The following is a 21888-nucleotide window of genomic DNA, read 5'->3' on the forward strand; positions in this document are numbered from 1 at the left end:
TCATATGGCTGATGGAGTATTTAAATATTTCAACAAGTAGGTAGAAAGACTTTGAAATCAATATAGAAAAAAATAGAATATTATACATAGCTCTATACATTGAAAAAGTGATGTTTGGTAAGCTGATAAAACAATATACTTGAGGATATTTGAGTGGTGGACAAATGTAACAGAACAAGTAGTGAAATGATGTGGATTTGGAAAATAAGTGAAAATGTTACTAAGGGACATAGGAATAAAAATAAAATATTTTTGAAAAAGAAATATTTTGAATCAATCTTAATAGATTCTCTATGGTTTAAATTCCATAGTTCTTGGCAGTAAGTACAAGTAGCTCTCGAGTTATGACTACTTGTTCAGCAACCATTCAAAGTTACAGTGGCTTTGAACAAGTGGTAATTTTGACCAATCCTCAAAGTTCTGGCTGTTGCAGCATTCCCCAGTCACTTGTTCATGACTCAGATGCTTGGCAACCTCGCGCATGTAACAATTGCAGCATCCCACAGTTTTGTGATCGTATTTCTAAAGTTCCCTGCTAGCTTACTACAAGCAAATTCAGTGAGGATGCTGTAGAGGAGGTTGCAAGTTGCTCCTGCCACTTTTTCTCCCAAGGAGATCTTCTGCAGAGTACAACATCTCTAGCATCCCCCCATTCCATAACTCATGCAAACCTCCTGCTCCCACTGGCCCACCCATGATCCATAGCATCCACTGAGCCCCCGCTGGCCTGTCAATGGCCCCAGCCAATGTGCCTGCATGCTATAGTGCATGTGGCTTCCACTGGCAGGCCTGCAGTCTCTCCTGACCCACTTGCACTCTGTAGCACCTATCTGTAGCAGTCATCCCACCCACATACCCTGAGCTCTGTAATTCCTGCCTGTGATAGCTGCAGATATCCCAGCAGCACTTACATATCCTCTTAAGCACCTAGCCTGGGACTCCTGTCTCTTCCCACTTGATGACTTGTGCCATACTGGGGTTATGACAGCTAAGTGACATGGTCACATAACATTGCGCTTTTATGACCATATCACTTAGCAATAAATGTTTTGGTCCCAAATGCTGTCATAACCCGAAAACTACATGTTGATTTGCAAGTGAAATAATTACTTTTGATTGGGAGCTGCCCAGAGTTGGTTATAAAATGGATTGTTATATAAATGTTTTAAATAAACAAAATATAATTTAACAGAAGATTAAAGATTTTTGGGATGGCATTTGAAATATTTGTTGACCCTAGCTTCTAGCTCAGTGGGAGGGTTTCCGCAGGAAGTCTAAATCTTTTGCTTGCTATATAGATTTTGAAAATAGATGGACATTAACATGGAAGTATTTCTCCATGAATTAGGTCATTACAGTCAGCTAGCCAAGATGTGGTATTGATGGTATACAGGTAGTCCTTGACTTACGACCACAATTGAACCCAAAATTTCTGTTGTTAAGTGAGACATTTGTTAAGTGAGTTTTGCCCATTTTACAACCTTTCTTGTCACAGTTGTTAAGTGAATCACTGCAATTGATAGACAGTAATCTGGTTGTTAAGTGAATCCGGCTTCCCCATTGACTGTGCTTATCAGCAATGGTCATAAGTATGAACCAGTTGCCAAGCATCTGAATTTTGATCATGTGACCATGAGGATGCTGCAAAGGTTATAACTGTGAAAAATGGTCATAAGTCACTTTTTTCAGGGCCATTGTAACTTCAAACAGTCACTAAATGAACAATTGTAAGTCAAGGACTACTTGTACTTATATATATTGAAGTTGCTTTTTAAAGTATTTTTGAACGTACAATGAAAAAGCACTACTATAGGCTGTATAGGGTTTCATTTGAATCCATTGTAAACTAAAAACATTATTTAGAAGATTTCTGATTGTACCTGTTTTTTTAGTCGGCGAGGCTCTGGCCTGGGCAAAAGAGGAGCAGCTGAGGCTCGCCGACAGGAGAAAATGGCTGATCCTGATAACAATCAGGATGGTGTTAATTCTTCAGCTGCACGAGCTGATGAGGCTCCACAAGGAGCTGCAGGTAAGGAAAACAATACCTATAAGTTCTAGGTTACTTTCACTATAGAGTACTTTCTTCTAATATAGTGCTGGGTTTATCAGGAAATACTGTGCTGGAACTGATTTTGCTTCTCATGTGTAGAGAAATCTTGCTAGAGTTTCTCCTTGTAAAGTTCATAGGTTGAGCACAAGATGACAGACATTATCCAAAGTAGGCCTTCTTTTATGGAATAGGATCCCTCCAGAAATACAGAAATCCACATATTGTTTACATTCTTTAACCAAGTTACATAGATATTATTTCAGTAAACCTCTATCCTACCCAATTGTTAAAGGCATATATCTTTTTTTTTTTTTACTGTGATTGTATTATTTTTTTCCTTTTCCTGTTGTAAATTTCCTACAGCCCTCAAGGATTTGAACACTTTATAATTATTGTTAACAAAGTAAGTTAAGTATATAAGCATTTTTAAAATTTGAATTACAGGTAGTCCTTAACTTATGACTGTTCGTTTAATGATGATTTGGAATTATAACGGTCTTGGAAATGGTGCTGTATGGACTGTAAAACATTTCTGGCCATTGTATTACCATCCCTACAGTCATGTGATTGCAATCTGGGTGCTTGGCAACCTGTTTGCACTTAACAATCAATTGCCAAGCTTCCTGCAATTATATGATTCCTATTTGCAGTCTTCTCTGCTGGCTTCCCCAGAAACTCAGTGGAGAAGCTGGCAGGGAAGGTTACAAGTTGCTGTTGCCTGCTGAGAGGACTCCCTCTTGTCTCTGGGAGAGTTGGCAGATGAATGGAGCTCAGATGCTAAAGATTTCAGGTTCTCTTCCTGCAACTGGTGAGAGCATAATTGCTCTGGCAGGATAAAGCAACAGATCTCAGATCTCCTTTCCTGCAGCCTGCCAAAGGAGTTCTCTTCCACATACAGGGGAGCTGAACTTGGCAGGCAGCTCTTTCAGCCCATCTTCTTTACAACCCAGGAAATTGCTTAACCAGTACTAATGGGAGTGCTGGAACGGAGTTATTGAATGAAGCAGTCATGTAGGCATCTCACTTAGTGACTGCTTCAATCAATGACTGAGATTCCGATCCCAATTATGGTTGAAAGTTGAGGATACTGAAATAGATTTTAAACCTCTTATGTGTTCTGATAAATTTAAGACTTTAAAAATAATATATGGTATGAGCTGAGCTTATTTAAATAAAGAAACAATTAAAAACTTAATACTCACCATATCTAAAATATTGTAGATGGTTAAAATAGTATTTTGAAGTCTTAAAGGCAAAATTACATTTTGTCTTAAAGGCTGTACACTGTGATGCTATGTAATTGATAGTATTGCTAATTTCCACTATAATAGATTTATTTGATTGTCCACCCCAGGTGGCTAATGGATCTTCTTGATTTGAGAATACTTGATTCCACCTCCACCCCCCAAAGTTACAGTGGCAATCATTTCCCCAACATTTTGGTGGCTGAAGATTAGTAACGTTATGGAATTATACTTGAGTGATTTTCCAAGTTTGCCAATCCAGAAATTTTTCCTTGTTTGCTGGGTGGGGAGCTATCGGAGATGAAGCAACAGAGAAAAGGCCTGATTTGACTGAATACAGATGTGAACTTGGGTTTGAGACTACATTATACTATGGCAGTAAGCATGGCAAGAGCAATTTTTAATGGTTTTATTATGCCCTTGTAGTCCTGGCTGGTTGTTCTGTTTAAAGTGTTGTGGCTCTTTGGAGGAAAATAGGCTAAAATACCATGTTTTGAGTCACCGTGAAGAGTTTGTGGGCTAAAATCACTTAGATTCACTCTTAATTTGAATGTTAATTGGTTGTTAATGGGTCAGATCCTATGAAGATAATTTTGCAAGATTATGTGGGATTATTTTAAAGGGGTCAGTTAGTTCTGATTTCTGCTAAATCAGCACAGCCACTTAATCTTGAATCCCCATTCTTCCTTCTGGCTGATGAAAAACTCCAAAAGTGTGACAGAATGCTGAGTTTGGATGGTGATTAATACTTTTTGAAGGAAAAGATGATGCTGTCTGACTTGAAGGAGACATGGTGCGCTCTGTTATCAAGCAGCCTTCACTTGACCCAGTATTTTAGATTAGCTATTCACTTTTGGCCTTCACTTTACCTAGCAATTTAGATTAGCTTTCACCAGCCCACGATCTTTTCCTCTGGGAGAATGTTATTGAAAGTTTGAGGGTTGGTGGCTGTTGAAGTTGGATGGAATTCTGGAGAAAACAGATTAGTCCTTTCAGTCAAGGTTTAGGCTCAGGTACAGAGAAAATGAATTCACATTAGTCTCTCAAGAACAACGTGGAGAAATTTAAACCTCCTGATCTTTCAGTGGTTTTCAATATAATTAATCATGGTATCCTTCTAAACCATCTGTGAGATTTGATATTAGGGGCATTGTATTGTGGTTTTTCTTTCTACGTACTGATTCAAATCAGTGGTAAGGGTGGGAGGACAAACCTTAAGACCTTCTACTGTGGAGAGACATAAGTACTTTCCCTCTTCCTATTTAAAATGTAAATGAAGCTGCTAAATGTAAATGAAGCTGGTCTTTACTAGGATAGATTCAGGTATCACCAGTAAGCAGACAACACTGATTGGTATCTTAATTCTGGGCTGGTCAGGAGACATTATTGAGAATATAGGGAGATTGTGAGGGTATGGAAGCCCTCTGTTTCCAGAGATGCTCCATGTTTAGCTCTGGACAGGGTCATACTAACCCAATCAAAGTGGGTTGGTAATCTGTAGGTGTCAACCTCCAGCTCAAATATCCAAATAAAAGTCCAGCCTCATTTTCATTTCTGAAAAGATTACTGTTTTATTGAATACATGGCCTGGTATAGGAAAACTAACTCTAAAATCCTAAGGCATCAAACCATAGCACATAACAATGAATTTTATGATGCTTAGGCAACCCCAAGCAGGTGTTTACTGATAGCTCAAGTTGTTGTGCATAGTCATGATTTAACAATTAGTTTAATTGGACCTTCATGTTGGACTTGATCTTTTCTCCCTGACATATTATCTTTCTAATAACATACAATTGTTCAAGGTTTTATAATTGAAGTTAAGGAAAAGCCCTTATCACTAGTAATTAATTTGGGATGAGAGTTGCTATTGCTTGTTAAGTAAATATAATATTTGAGAACGGGAAAATATCTCAAACATTTTTTTAACTGGTTTGCAATGTCTTTACTATAGTTTAAAAGGAGCCAGGGTTTTTCCTATAGTGATCCAGTTAAATACATTTTTATCTGGTATATTCAATATATTTTGATAAAAAATATTATTAAATGCAATTAAAGAAATGAAATTGTTATCAATGTATGGTGATCAATAGGCTTATTGTTCTTATTTTATGATTTAAACAGAATAACAATTAACATTGTAGTATTATATTTTTGGTTAAGGTGTTAATGTTTCCTTTGGAAAAGTTTTTTAGAGATGTGAACATGTTCCTTGATTTTTGTGGGAAATATTTCTTTACAATAGTAATTTTCATTCTTTTTTGGGGGTTGTGAAGATGTTATACCAATACTTTTTGGTATACATTTCAGATCTGTATACTATAATTTCAGATCTGTCAAGCTCTTATGACGAACCCTTGACCTTGATCATATTTTATAGAGTTGTCAGATTTGTATTTAATTATGTTACCTTATTTCAAATAAAAATCAGAAAAATGTAAAAATTCAGAAGGTTTCAATCATATGCATGGTTGAAAGCCTAAATTGACTGTTCAAGTGCAGTCTTTCCATACTGTGTAAGTCAAAACTAAAAATAAACCTGCTGTTTTGTTTGCCCATTCCAATTCCTACTGAGGTTGTTAAAGATTTTCTTTGACAACTTTGGAAGGAAGATTTCTGAGTTTGTAAGTACGTAAGCTGCATGATTTATTAATGTCATTTATTTTGTGTTCTTCATTAGCTTCTAGTTCTGTTGCTGGGGCTGTGGGCATGACCACCTCTGGTGAAAGTGAATCAGATGATTCTGAGATGGGAAGATTACAAGGTACATACTAAGCTTACATTATATAAATAACAATTTTAAGGTTACAACTCTCTAATTTTTTTTTAAACCAGGCATGTCAAACTCACGACATCATGTGACATCACGTGACGTATCAGGACCTCCCCCCATTGCCGGGAATGGGGTGGGCGCAGTTTCGGTGTGATGCATCCGGCCCGTAGGCTGGCAGTTTGACATGCCTGTTTTAAACCGTTGTAGCCTTTCTTAGAACCCTTTTCTGATGTTCACTTCAATTTTTTTCTATAACTTGAACAAAATGCTTGGTCTTTTTGACCAAGTAATTAAAGGTCTGCTAAAACTCAGTGTCATATCAATCATCTTTGGCATAAATGAGTACATTGGAATTATTATTATGATTTAAAGAATTGTAATAAATTGTAAAATCTATTTTATTTAGGGAAACTGATTTTTAGAAACTGTTTTACTTTTTAAGCATCTGGTTTTCTCTCCTTAGTATTCAAAGGCATTTATTACTAGAGAAACTCCTGCAATCTATGTAGATATAATTTTATTTAGAATTCAGACCCCTTTTATTCTTAAAGATATTTTTAGTTCATCTAACCAAAGTACACAAGGGAGCCTGTGACCTCTAAATTTTGTTTGTACTCCTGCTCTTAACATTCTTGACCATTGTCATGCCTATTAAAGCTGTTGGAAATTAAAATCCATTATTTGTAGGGATGCAAATTTTCCATTCAAATTTTGGTATTTTTAATATGGAAGAAGAGCAGGTTTCCTTGATTTTGGTTTAGAGAGGTAAAGCTAAAGTAGCATGTATCTAACATGACTTTTCAAAACTTTACAAAATTTAAAACTTTGTGCATAAACAAAAATATATCTGGCCATTAAAACTGCATAATGATAAATGTTAGTGGCATTCAAGAGAAAATTGTTTTATGTCTAGGATTCTACAAAAGTGAAATATCTAACTGCTTAATAATAATCTTGTAAAATAAAAATGCAGAAGATTCAATCATTTAAATGCTACAAAATGAAAATTTATATTATGCAAATCACAGCTTGTAATTTAATACAAAGTGTTTAATGCAGATTTACATTTTTTTTATTTCTAGCTCTGTTAGAAGCTAGAGGACTCCCTCCACATCTATTTGGTCCTCTTGGTCCTCGAATGTCTCAGCTATTCCACCGAACAATTGGAAGTGGAGCTAGTAAGTAGACTAATTTGCATATTTTACAATATTTTAGGACAGTAAGTCTTCATTAGGCACCTGCCTAATGGAACAGTTGGAGATATCCATGGACCCCACCCTATTAACTTTCAAGACAGTAGTAAAGTAATAAAAACTGGCGACTTTTACTTTGCAGATATAAATCATCAGAAAAGTATAGAATATTATTATTCAGTACTATAGCCAAGAGTGAAAGTACAAGAAGTTAAAGTGATGCTAAAACCAGTTATGTGCTGTAAGAATGTTCAAGCTTTGCTAATTGAAGGCACACTTTTAAATTATACTTTTCCTGCTTCTCAGTCTAGAAAGTATTTGTAATATCTATGTGAAATATATATTTGTGACTGAAAGGAAAACTTTTAAGCACCATCAACATATAAAAATCATACACCATTTTTAAATAAGGAACTAATGAAGTTATTGCCTCCTATAATCAAATACCTATTGTAAAAATGTGAACAAATATGCTTTGAATTCCTTTCCCTTTTTAGGTTCTAAAGCTCAGCAACTTCTACAAGGGCTTCAAGCCACTGATGAAAGCCAGCAGTTACAGTCAGTGATAGAAATGTGTCAGTTATTGGTCATGGGTAATGAAGAAACTTTAGGAGGTTTTCCAGTCAAGAGTGTTGTTCCAGCTCTGGTAAGCATATTCATTAATTCATATCAACTTTTACCTTTGGTTCATTATGATTTCATGAAAGACCAAATGGATCAATTGAAACATGTAGATAAACGGATGTAAGTTTTTCCCCATATTGTTACTTATTTGAAGGGGTCCATAGCATAAAAAGTTATGAACTGTTAGAGTAGTTCTCAAACTGTCTTAAGATAATATAACAATGTACCTAAAATAGTAACATAAATTCTTTAGGGATGGGGAGATGCTCAATTTTAGAAACATTTTTTACTAGCCTTTTTTGGCGACAGTTGTAATTTTTGTGTGATCTGATTGTTGTCTACTCAATATAGTAGAAGGCACACTTCATTAACCTATTACTGAGACTGCTAATAAGGAAGATTGTATAAACTATAAAGAAATAGACATAAACACAATAAACCTGCTGCCTTAAGCTTCTGAAGGAAAGGGGGAATATAAATCAATAAGTAAAGAAGATTCTTTTCTATTATTTACAGATAACTTTGCTACAGATGGAGCACAACTTCGACATTGTGAGTATTTCATCTTAAAGATAGTTTGTGTATACCTACATTTTGATTGCAAATGTCTAAAAGCTACCCATTTCAGAGTTAGATTCAAGATTAGAAACATTTTGTCTCTAAAGTAATATCTATAGGAACTAGCAGTAGGAAGGGGAAATATTGATTTAATGTTCTGCTTCTGAGCTTCTTTGGGATTTCTAGTTAGCTATACTATGAAAGAAAATGCTGTGTCAAAATAAGTAAGCTTTTGGTGTGACCTAGCAGGAGTGCTTTTGCATTTGATTGCTTTCACAGATGAATCATGCTTGTCGAGCCTTAACCTATATGATGGAAGCACTTCCCAGATCATCTGCGGTTGTGGTGGATGCAATTCCTGTTTTTTTGGAGAAGGTAAAACTGATCAATCAAGAATTGCAATAAAAGACATTGTCAATTAATGTTCTCAAAGTCATTGTTCATTGGCTGTACTTAATACTAACTGTGGTACAGGAATTCAGAATTTCCTATAAGTTCTTTTAAGAAGTAAATAATTTTATAATTTATATCTGAATATTCTTAATCATTATTTCATGTCTACTATTATTTAAACCTTAATGACATGTACATGTACAGTAGAGAAAGAACAGGAGCAGTATAAAATATAGAACTAGTGCATTTGAGAATAGAAAAAGAGTTTTGAAAAAGTTTAAATATAGAAATGTGAAGTCTGTCTAATATTGATCAGATAAATTGTAAAATTTAGATTTTTTTGCCTAGTAATCTTTCTACATGTAGCAGTTATCTAAGCATTGTTTATCTAGGCCTAAAGGAAACTTGAAATATGTTCCTTGTATCCTTTGTACAAAATACTTTTTTTTGTTTGTTTTAATCCCAGGGATTAATTGACATCTTTGGCTTATTTAATTGTTTTGCTTATATTTTCCCCCGATTTGTAGCCAAACATATTCTTATAATGTTAATGTATATTTATGAGTGAATCTCCTCTCCCTGAATTTAGTATAAATTCTAGTAGATCAACTTTTTAGATCTTCTAGATCAGTGCTTCCCAAACTTTTTTGTTCTTTACTCGACACTATTTATTAGAAAGTCCTTGTTGCCCAATATAAGTAAAAGTCAATTTAAATTTTCCTCTTGTGATTGGATAATGGGTTTATGTGTTGTTACCCAAAGAGAAACCACTTTTACCTAATTTGGGGTAATTTATCCAAGTTTGGTAAGGACTGTTCTAGATTTTTTCTAGATTTTGAAATTATCCATGTGTGTCAGAGAAAATGGCAGCTAATAATACACACTTAAAATAACTAATAGGGTGTCTTTGATAATAAGTTCAATTCGGGAAGTACTTTTAGTTTTCTTTTAGAATTTCTGATCCTTATATACTTTAGGCTTCTCTGTATTTTGAAATGTTTTTTAAAAACTGCTAAAATGACTGAGAGGAAAAATATCAATTGAAAATGTAAATGATTTGTTACATAATTTTCTTTTGTCCTAGCTTCAAGTTATTCAGTGTATTGATGTGGCAGAGCAAGCATTGACTGCCTTGGAGATGTTATCACGCAGACATAGTAAAGCTATTTTGCAGGCAGTAAGTATTGCTTCCAATTAAAAAATAGTTATTTTATAGTGATCATTACCATAGTTTTCTCTTCAAGCAAATAAAGTCTCCCAGAAATGCCTGTCTCCCCTCCCCCACTCTCTTATGACTCAAACATTTTTTTTTAACTTTTGTTTTTATAGGGGGGCTTAGCAGACTGTTTGCTGTACCTGGAGTTTTTCAGCATAAATGCTCAGAGGAATGCATTAGCTATTGCTGCCAATTGCTGCCAAAGCATCACTCCTGATGAGTTTCACTTTGTTGCAGATTCTCTTCCACTGCTTACCCAAAGGCTAACCCACCAGGTTGGAAAATCTTTTGAACTATTGTATGGTTTAAGGCTTTCATGTTGTATGGTTCAAGGTATTTCATGAAGAATTTCCTATAATTCTAAATGATAGTGAGATCCATTATGGGAGAAGATACTTGATATCAACCTCGCTTTATAGCCAAAGTAAAAAAAGCAATAGATTCAGTTCCTGTCAGATACTGGAGCTGAGTTTGATACTTTTGCTTATTTCTTGGTCACTGTCTTTAAGTTCTTAATGACATTTTTCAGGATTTTAGTTCTTGATATGCCTAACATTGTATATCTGTATATTAAAACATAATATTTGTATTCAAACCATATAGGATAAAAAGTCAGTAGAAAGCACTTGCCTTTGTTTTGCACGTTTGGTGGACAACTTCCAACATGAAGAGGTAGCGTCTTTTTTTTCTTCAGTATAATCTTAAAAAGGTGTGATTATACGGAGTATTAATAATTTCTCTTCCTTTTTTCAAAGAATCTGCTGCAGCAGGTTGCTTCTAAGGATTTGCTTACAAATATTCAACAACTCCTAGTAGTGACTCCTCCAATTTTGAGCTCAGGGATGTTCATCATGGTGGTGCGCATGTTTTCCCTAATGTGTTCCAACTGTCCTATGCTAGCAGTTCAGCTTATGAAGCAAAGTAAGTTCTTGTGTCAATTATTTTTGTTTACTAGCTGGTAGTTTTTATAGATAAAGTCCAACAAATCAGTAAGTGCCAAGCTGGCGAAAGGGTGATGCATAGGGTAGCAATAGAAATTTTTTTTTTAAGAATCTGACAAGGGTACTGCAGCACATTTCTTGAGGAAAAGTTTATCGACATTAGCTGAGAATAAAATCTTGTAGGCCGCTACATAGCAAGACCATTCTAGCAGTATAGAAAGATAGTAACACAACTGTAAAAGCGGATAATAAAAACTTGATTTAAAAAAAAAGCGGAAAACAATAGGATAAAAGCAGCTTAGATGAAAGACAGATAAAGAGAAATGAGTAATATTTTAAAAAAACTTTGGCTATGGAATGTCATCATACTGGGTGCTATGAATTCCCCTGGCAATGACATTTAATGCCTGAGACACACAAACACAAATGGAACACATGAAACAACATCAACAGAAGATACATGAAACAATCAACATCTTCAAAGGAATAAAATTCACAAGAGAAAAAAACACACACCACAGAACAGGTAGTCCTCAATGTAAGACCACAGTTAGGACCGGAATCTTGGTCAGTAAGTGAAGCAGTCATTAAACAAGATGTTCACATGACTACTTCTCTCAACCACTACAATCCGGGCATTCCTGATTATGATTATTAGGTGCCAGGTAAGCTGTGTGGGGTGACTCGGGATAGGGGGGATCCTGGAGGCTTCACTCAGAAGCTGAAAATCTTCCCTGCCAAAATCCAAGCAGGATTTTCAGCCCCTGAGTGAAGAGATAAGCATGGCCTTTGTCAGGTCTCCCTGGGCCTCCCCTGTACCTCACATTTACATGCTGTCTTTCTGCTTGGATTTTGGCTCCCTCTCATTTCTGGAGATTGGCTAAAAGAGCTGCCTGTATGGAAGTTCAGCTCCCTTTTAGCCAGCCCTCAGAGACAAGAGTGAGTCTTCTCAGCAGGTGGCAACAGCTTGCCACCTTCCATGACAGTTTCTCCATTGACCTTCTGGGGAAACTGGCAGAGCAGATTGCAAATGGGGATCACATGATCAAAGGGTGATTGGCAACCTGTTGTAAGGGCAAACAGGTTCCCAAGCACCCATATTGCAATCGTCACTGCAATGTTTTGCAACGGCTGGAGTTCTTTATGGGCTGCCATAATTCCAGACCATTGTTAAACTAATGGTTATAAGTCAAAGACTACCAATAGTCTTCCTGGATATTCTTATCAGCAAACAAAATGGTGGCAAATTAGAAGCAATATATTGAAGAACCATCTACACCAACCAAGTGCTCCACTACCAAAATAACCTCACTTTCCACTGAAGGAACTAGGTAAGAACATTATATAGATGATCAGAAGCATACTGCAGCAACTCAGAATGCCAAAAGAAGGAAGCAGACCGCCTATACAGCACCTTCCAACAAGACAGATACCCACACAACTATATCAGAAAGTGCCTTATCATTCAACCCACTATAACCAACACAAGCTATGAAAAGGATAACATTGCCATACATCAAACACATTGCACAGACTAGTACAACCACAGTATACAAACTATAGCACTACCATAGTATACAAACTAATGAAAGGCCTCCAAATCATCTTAAATACACCAAATTACCCAGTAACCAAAGAAGAAAAAACAGAAATCGGGTACAACATGTGTAAGAACTATAATAGCCACTATGTAGGACAGACAGAATATACAATGAAAATTACTAAATTTCAGAACATATGGACAGACTTAGCCATAGTTTCAACTGGGAATCTGTGAAGATGCTAGACCAAGTTAAATCCAAAAACAGTAGGGAATCCTGTAAGCTTGGCATTCAGACAAATCATCAGGGACATAGAGTTAAACCATATTTACATACCCTTCAAAACAGTCAATAAAAAAGCTAAAAAACAAACAAAAATTATCAGAACACTCCTTGCCAGTAATAATACGCAGATAAGTAAGGATTAATACCAGGAGCAACATAAGACAGACGAGCAGTAAACAATACCCTAATAAAGGAACTACCAACTCAGAGCAATAGTCTAATCAAGCAACTATTGAGGAGAAGAAAACACCTCCATCAATACTGACAGGCCAAATTACTGTATATAAATAGAGAGCAAATTCCTTTCCCTTCCAGAAGATGTTATCTAGCCAGGTAATAAAACCTCTGCAAGAAAATAACAAAGCTCAGAGAGCACTAAGCACTCCACATATATGTACCATGTTTTATTTAGTGGGTAGCCTTAGAAAAAGACTCCAAAGATCTGTGGCGATAGATATCGGTGCCAAGCCAAGTAATGAAGGTGTTCAAAGTACAAACTATTTGTTTGAATTGGGCCACAAAATTAATTATGAATCAGGTGTCAAAAGATTGGGGGAGCTAAAAAAAACAGGACCCTAATACCAAGTCTCTTCAAAAGAATACCACAACAAATCACTTGAGGTGTTGAAGAAGATTATCAGGATCTTTATTGTCTCTCAGTGACATCTGACAGACCATGAAAGCAATTTCTTTGTCAAAATCCTAGTCTAATATTTGACTGAAATAGATAATAAAAATATGTTTTCAAGTATGAACTAGCACTGGATGTCTATATACTATTAGCTACAGAAAATGTAATGGGGAAAACATTGTTCTAATGTTGTAGTTTTGGTGTAGCTTTGACATAATCAAAATTCAACAGCTTTTACTGCACTAAACTCTATTTTGCAAAACAGTTTTTTTTTAAAAAATTAATGGAGAGTAGAATGAACTGTGGTTTAAAGTAGCTATTGACATAATTGCTTTTATAAAAATGCCTCCTTCCTCTTCTTCCTTTTTCTTCCATTCTGTAAATGTTGACATTCCTGAGAAAAACACACACATATATTTGTACAGAAAAGCCTCATTCTAAAAATGATCATTGCAAACATCTTGAGAAGGCCACAATATATCTTTCAGTTGTTGTATGTCATGACACTTGCCCAAACAGACTTGTACTGAAAGAAAATAATGCATATCTTTCTGCCTTCAAGGGCATGTGAAGTTGTGGTTTGGCTTTTTTTTCAATTGTTGTGTCTGGGTACTTAATTTATGTAACTGAAAATTGGATTTGCATAGCATATTCAATTTATTTCATTTTTTGGATGTTCTGATTGCGTTTGTTTATTTTATCAAACACGACTATTGATTCCAACAGATTCATGGCAGTTTACAAGTGAATTTCTCGAATCATCATCAAATAATCTGATTTGTATAAGCCACCAAAAAACCCCTACCCTACATGTAAAACTAGCATATATAACCATTTTTTCACATATCTGATTAAGTTACATCATGTAAATCTGCATAATATGTTTTCAAAGCAACATGTTGATTACACATTATAGCAGAAACTAATATTCTAATTGTGTGTTTTTTACTAAAGATATTGCAGAAACTCTTCACTTTCTTCTTTGTGGAGCCTCAAATGGGAGTTGTCAGGAACAAATTGATCTTGTTCCAAGAAGTCCTCAAGAACTGTATGAACTTACTTCACTTATCTGGTAGGTTTTTTTCTGAAATTATTCAGTTTTTGTCCAGGATCATATTTCATAATATCTAAAATGAGATGAATACTGTTGCTAAAACACACATTTACTGTTAAAATGTTGACTTGTTCTTTTTAGTGAATTGATGCCATGCTTACCTAAAGAAGGAATTTTTGCTGTTGACACTATGCTAAAGAAAGGAAATGCGCAAAACACAGATGGTGCAATATGGCAGTGGCGAGATGACAGGGGTCTCTGGCATCCCTATAACAGAATTGATAGCCGGATAATTGAGGTAGTAATATCAGCATATAAACATCTGCATTTTATATAGGGGGTTGGACATCACTTATCAGCCACTGTCATAAATGTAACTTCTAATCAAATTTCAACTATGAATTGCAGGTAGATCTTTGGAATTAGCACTAGTAGGCAAGATGTGATACTTATGAATGCAATTTTCATAAATTGCTGAATCATTTGTCTTTTTTATCTGAATGATTGAAATGTATTTCTTCCTAATATTGTATATATTGCTATTGAAAAGATGTCTCTACTGTCATTCAGCAGGATCACAGGGTAGATTAAATAAAATCAAGTTTGTTAAACAATCAAACAGAAAAAAGCCAATAAACTTTAAAAGTATTATGAACTCATAGACCTGATTTCCATATAACATTAAGCCAAAATGGTGGGTAAAAAAATCATGCAGAAGCAAGTAACCCACCCACTATGGTTTAGTATTGTGTGTGAAGTAAGCCATTTAAAGCATTCTGTGATTACTCAGAAATGTGTTGCTGGATAGGAAGAAGAGGAAGTTGTCCTAAAATAGTTTGTACTTGTATTTAAACTTATTTATTTGTTCTCAGGCAGCTCATCAGGTTGGTGAAGATGAAATAAGTCTATCTACATTGGGCCGTGTTTATACAATTGACTTTAATTCTATGCAGCAGATCAATGAGGATACTGGAACAGCACGTGCCATTCAGAGAAAACCTAATCCTCTAGCCAATACCAGTACTAGTAAGCACTATTTTATTTTTGTCACTGAAGTGTGCTTCCTATATAGTCTTACAATTTATTTTTTCATACATTTATTTATTGCTAGTTTTCTATGCACAATTTCATATCTGTAGATGGTCACAATGAAATTGCCAGAGTCTCTTGCTCCAAGGGAGATGTAATTAGACAGCGGTATCCCTATTGGTGGCCCAGGCTGTTAATCTACCTCGAGTAAATCCACCAGTTTTATATATTCATAATCCAAAAAGCAGATCCCACCTTGGGTTACAAATGTCTTGTAGAAAGCATGCTAATAAATTATTGAACTGCATATATCCCAGTGGTTTCAATGAGCAGATCTGGCCACATAGTCTGCTTCTTCTAGAATGATAGAGATTTAGGTGTCTTCTTAAGTCATTAAATCTACTTCTTCTGACTGCAGAACTCCAAATTAAAGTATGCCCAGAAAGGAAGCTTACCAACTTCATCAAAGATTGCATCTACTGTTGAACTGCTCTGACAGCCACACCGTCTGTCTCTGCTTACCTGCGGCCGCCATGGCTCCCCCCTCGCCTCTGCCTCCGCTTGCTGCTTGGAGGGCCAGCTCAGTCGTGGTGCTTGGCCCCACCTGCGCTGTGCGGGCTGCAGAGTCCTGGCTGCCTCTTGAGGACAGGTGTTCCCCGCCCTTCCCGTTCACCAGAGCCATCGCAGATGGGGCAGTGGGTGGGAGACTTGTCCTGCTGTGTGGCGGAGCTGGAGGATGAGGTTGGATGGCAGGGGCCCAGCGCACAAGGGCAATGGTGTGGCACCACCTCCGCCCCACCACTTGATTCGCCTTGCTTGCCCTGTAGTGGCTGTAGCTGGCAGAGGCAGAGGTGGGGGGAGTCATGCGATCTGAACATGCCAGGTGGCCGGGTGGCCACCTGTCCTGTTCCAGCCACGTTGGCTGCGGGCTAGCAAAGACAGATGGTCCCCCCCCACATTTCTGCTTCCGCCTGCAGCTTGGAGGGCTGGCCTGTACCCGCCTGCGCTGCTCAGGCTGCAGAACCCCAGAATGCACTGGCCAGTGGGCTGCAGCTACTGCCGGACATTGTCAGCCCCCGGATGCTCGCCGCGTCCTATGTGTGTGCTGGGAAGGTGTCTGGCTGGGCTGGGGTGGGCTGGGGTAGCAGGAGCCTGTCCCCCGCCATCTCCAGGGTGGCCCATGGGTCAGATTTGGGGTGGACCTTGTGTTTCACATGTCTGCTCTATATCCTATTTTTTGGGTTTATAAATTACATATCCTAGTATGGCTTTATACGGGTAGCTTTTTCATGATGCAGGTCTGATAGAGTAGTATATTAAGTTATAGTGAGATTTATGCTATTCTGTTGGAGCTCACTCATTGGTGGTAGAGTGCTATGCTTAAAATCCCAAGGGAGAATATTTTTTTCAGTGTGGAATGAGAGATAAGTGAAGTTGCCAGTGCTTGCTTACAGACTACCAAAGTGATATATGTCTAAACTTTGTAAGTAATTAAGGATATATTGCAAAACTCAATGGCGTTTTAGATCCCATGTTTACTTACTTGAACATTACTTGTATTTGACTGTTTTATTTATATTTTAAATATGTCCTTCATTTTTCAGGATCCATATTCTTTTTTAAAACATTGAGAGTTAGCTTGGTATAATAGTTAAGATGCTGGTCTAGAAACCAGGAGACTATGAGTTGGAGCATTGACAGCCGGCTGAGTAACTTCAAGTCACTCACTCTTGTTCAGCCAGTCCACCCCACAGGATAATTACTGGGGGGAAAATTGGAGGAGGAAGAAGTATTACGTATGTTCACTGCCTTGAGTTATAAAGTAATAAAGACAAAATAAAAAATGAATAAATATTCAACAAAACTTTAAGGAAGATTATTTCTTAGTGCTTAGTTTGAAATTTAGTTAGGTATTGGAAAATTTATGATATTTTTTTGTAAATATAGGTGTGAAATGTTTTCTAAAAAAATGCTATAATATATAAATGGAATCAAATCAAATCAAATTGAATGCTATGTGTACATTTAGTGCAATATAAATAATTAACCATCTATTTATCCTTTTATAGGCGGACATCCAGAATCAAAGAAGGATGATGCTCGAGCACAGCTAATGAAAGAAGATCCAGAACTAGCTAAATCTTTTATTAAAACCTTATTTGGTGTTCTCTATGAAGTGTATAGTTCTTCAGCCGGACCTGCTGTTAGACACAAGTGCCTTAGAGCAATTCTTAGAATAATTTATTTTGCTGATGCTGAACTTCTGAAAGATGTACTGAAAAATCATGCTGTGTCAAGGTACGTATTAATTCATATCTTTGTTGTGAATGATACTATAAAAATAGTATTTTTGCTGAAACCAGTATCCTGAAATTTTAATAATTTAATTTAATTAAGATATTTAATTGTTTAAGGTTTCTGTATTTGGCAATTATATCTATAATGAGAACTGTTGAGAATGTTAACTAATCAACATTAGATGTTTATTATTTAATATTGTTAAGTTCCAGCTGATATCATTTACTGATATTAATACAGCATGTTTCCTATCTGAGTAGAATCAGGCCATTATCATCCCTGTTTAATACAGTAAGAAAGCTATATGCAAATATTTATTTAAAATTATTGGATTGAGTCCAAGTGAAAATATTTTTGCTGAGGACTAGGCAGGATTCAGAGTGGACTGTTCAATCCTGGACTGCCCATTTAGCCAAAAATTATATTTCACTGCCAAAAGGTTACCTTCATTTTGATTTGAAAGGCTATGAGAGAAAACACAGTGGATAAAACATTGTTTTTTCTTATTCAGACTCTTTATTTTAACCCCATGTTGAGAGACAGATTTTAATGATGGAAATATTACTACTTAGAGACGAGTAAGGCAAGGGTGCATTTTAGCCCCTTTCCCCTTTAATTTATTTATTAATAATTGAGGCTCTTACATTTTCTGTTCATTATCCTATAGTGTTAGGAAACTGCACTTTCAACTTTATAGTTGATGTAATTTTGTCTTTCTCCCAAGTGGGAATGAGAAAGGCATTGAGGGCATTGGCTTCTTTTTGCCTAAATATTACTTGGAATAAATTATCAAAAAATTAGTATTAGCTTTTGCATTACATATTGTAGGATGCATAAATAGTAAGTATAAATATCTTGAGATGCAGCTGGATTATCGTAGAGCACTTATTCCTTTTATTGGGTCTTATTTAAATTTTCCATTCAAAATTTTATTATTGCAGGTCTTGCTAAGATTTTTTCTTAGCTTGTTTGTGGAGTTCAGATGTGTACTTTAACAAAGTTTAATATACCAGAAAAATGCCAGTCCCAAAATTAGTCTTATTTCACCAATGGGGATATTAAGGAATGTCTTTTCCTATCATATTGCTGACAAATTGCCTTTAGGAAAATGTTAGTGTGACCTATGATACAAAGGAAGTAAAGAGATAATGAGAAACATTATGCAAAATATGCAAAAAAGAGTAAGAAATAATAAGATAAAGAAATTCAAAGTGTGAGACAAGAAAAAGAAATGTAGGTAAGAATAGTTCACATCAGTATTATCTGTCCTTTGCTTCTCTTACCATATTTATATGGTTCTTTTTTATTCCCTTTATTCTTTAACTTCTTATAAGTTCTTTTTGAAGTTCATATCCATCCAACCACAACTCAGTTGTCTCTTCCTCTTTGACCCATTCATTCTTCCTTTCTCTATTTGTTGATTACAAATTCTTCACTTATTCCCTGTGAATCACCAAACCACTTCACAGTACTTGTTTTTTATTGGCTAGTTTTTTTGCATTCAGTTCCCATTCTCATTTAGCATTCATTCATTTTTGCCTCATTCCTTCATGTTATAGTGTCTACACTTCTTCCTTATTTCATTGCATTCAATATAACTTTTATGTTTCCTGACATTCCCAGCTTTCACTTCTACATACCCAAGCAGGCAAAAGCAGGATCTCCTTCGTACCCAATTCAACTTATTTTGATAAATATTCATTCCTTGTAATAGATCACATACTACTAACCAGCTTTCTACCAGCATTTGCATTTCTTAAAATTTCTCAATTTTCCCTTCTGTTCAAAACATTTTGCCAAATCTCATCTACTTACTTCCATTCTGTCACGATAACTAGACTAGTTTTTGATATGCTAATTTTCATATCTGTGCACCTTGTTGCATCCCAAATTCTACATAACGTATCTAGGAGATCTGTACAATATTATGTGTTTATGTGTCCGTGTGGGTATACGTGCCCTATACTTTCCATTTACTTTTATAACATTCCATCATATACCACTCCACCTGCTGCATCCATCCACTAACACTCAACTCCACTAACGCTCAACTACATATTTGTGCAAAACATAACCCAATTCTATATCTTATGTTTTCCGTAAGTAAAGTATAGTAGATTTCCTTTCTCACATTCATATTATTTCTCAATGAGAACTGACTCAAATATTCAGCAATAAAGATAATAGAAATAAAAACAAAATATTTAGTAATGTATAGTTATTTTCAATTTGGAAAAATATATAGTCTGGCAAACAAACAAACAAACCCATATTCCATTGTTGCTTGCATATTAGCATATTAGGTATGCAATAGAAATGTAAAGTGTATTGCTGATTTTATTTTAATTCCTTTCCTGCCCATCTTCTGCATCGTGCTCAGTAGTGAAAATATAATAATTTATCAGATTAAATTGCATTTTCCATAATACTGTTTTGTTGTTTGATTGTTACAGTCATATTGCCTCTATGCTGTCAAGTCAAGATCTTAAGATAGTTGTTGGAGCCCTTCAGATGGCAGAAATCTTAATGCAAAAATTACCTGACATTTTCAGTGTTTACTTCAGGAGAGAAGGTAATGCTAACTTTTGACTGGATTCTGGTGTTTGGTATCCTACGTACAGTTTTGATTATATGATTATATGTATATATATAATCAACTAGCTAAACATTCAGTATTTGTAGAACTATGAAAATTAAACTTGATGCTCTGTGATTCTTAGGCTATAAGGACCCGATGGAGCTCCCTATAATGCTATGTGGGAATGACCTGTGGAGACCGGAAGAAAACCCACATCATAGACAATGGTCTGATAAAAGGCAATTCAGTCCACACTCTCCCTAGTTTCCCAGGGACTAAAAAGAGAGGAAGGGAGAAATACTTTCATTCTAACAAGATTCTGTTAATGTAACTTTACAATAATAAAATGGGATTAGTTCAACCAGGTGAGGTGTGGTTCTTGTCTGGACTACTTTACAAGGTTGATGCCCCCTCAATCCTTCTAATGAACTTTAGTTGTACACCATTTCTATCACTAAAATTTAGTGCAACTCTTCTGGCCACACAAAGGTTTTGGGGCTGAGTGAGCTGCTCATTCTTCTGAGTGCATATCTAGTATTAGCTGCAGGAGCAGTTTCAAGAGGGAGCTGTTGCATACAACAGGGGCAACCTGAAGAAAAGTTGCTATCATTTTCTCTTGAGTGCTCTTGAATCAGTTATGATTTTGATGACTACTTGGATAGATGTGTGCAGTTTTCTTAGGTGGTTTGCCATTACTTCTTTGGGGATAATGTTTGGTCTAGGACTGACAAAGAATGGTCCAAAGTCACCCAGTTGCCTTCCATGCCTAAAGGAGGACTAGAACCTGGGTTTCTTCAGTTTCAGTCTGGCACATTAACCATGATACCATTCTGCCTCTCATCATATATTTAAGATTGTGAAAAATGTTTTAAAATTAATTTCAAAAATAAATTTTCCTGTTTTGAATCCATAATTATTTATTTTGCATTGCAAAACAATGTTTCAGTCCTCTTGAACGTGCTTGGAGTTTGAACCAAAAGGAACAAGACAGTCTGTGCTTACACTCAAACCAGCTATTGGTCCAAACAGGATATTTTAAATTTGAAATGGTTTGAATTCCAACCATTTTGGATATTCTTGTCTCCATTCATTGACATGTCTTTACTCTGCACTCCCCTACTATACCTTCTCTTTCTTCTTCCTACTTCATCTGAGTGAATATGAAATGTAGATTTTTAATATGGAAAAATGGTTTGGGGAACACTTGCCTCCGAGTTCTGAAGACAGCAAGAAATATCTGTACATTTATAAGAGGAAATTGCTTTCTCCTTTTGGTTAGAAACTGTCAAAGAATTGTTGAAGAGAAAGAAATAAGTTCATTTTCTCTGTTTACTTGTTTCTTTGGGGAGGTAAATTTACTTGATTTAAGTATTTTATCTTTATCCTACCAATTTTTTGAAAGTAGGATAACATTGCATTATTTCTTAAAGAGTGATGTAATCATTAGCCTGTACAAAGACTGGGCATCATGATCTTTGAA

General features: G+C 35.9%; 1 protein-coding gene across 1 annotated transcript in view; it reads left to right on the top strand.

Moving 5' to 3' along the window:
- TRIP12 (thyroid hormone receptor interactor 12) overlaps positions 1-21888 on the top strand; it is a 90823-nt gene that overhangs the window by 39791 nt on the left and 29144 nt on the right. Inside the window, exons 6-20 of the mRNA XM_015816291.1 lie at positions 1893-2029; positions 5975-6058; positions 7150-7245; positions 7758-7906; positions 8401-8436; positions 8722-8817; positions 9920-10012; positions 10165-10326; positions 10655-10723; positions 10807-10972; positions 14404-14521; positions 14645-14801; positions 15376-15529; positions 17602-17830; positions 20284-20402. Of these exons, the coding sequence (XP_015671777.1) occupies positions 1893-2029; positions 5975-6058; positions 7150-7245; positions 7758-7906; positions 8401-8436; positions 8722-8817; positions 9920-10012; positions 10165-10326; positions 10655-10723; positions 10807-10972; positions 14404-14521; positions 14645-14801; positions 15376-15529; positions 17602-17830; positions 20284-20402 (1865 nt within the window). The remainder of the gene's footprint in view (positions 1-1892; positions 2030-5974; positions 6059-7149; positions 7246-7757; positions 7907-8400; positions 8437-8721; positions 8818-9919; positions 10013-10164; positions 10327-10654; positions 10724-10806; positions 10973-14403; positions 14522-14644; positions 14802-15375; positions 15530-17601; positions 17831-20283; positions 20403-21888) is intronic.

This window comes from Protobothrops mucrosquamatus, unplaced genomic scaffold (genome assembly GCF_001527695.2).
Source record: "Protobothrops mucrosquamatus isolate PMUCROS unplaced genomic scaffold, P.Mucros_1.0 scaffold420, whole genome shotgun sequence".
Taxonomy (NCBI): Eukaryota; Metazoa; Chordata; class Lepidosauria; order Squamata; family Viperidae; genus Protobothrops; species Protobothrops mucrosquamatus.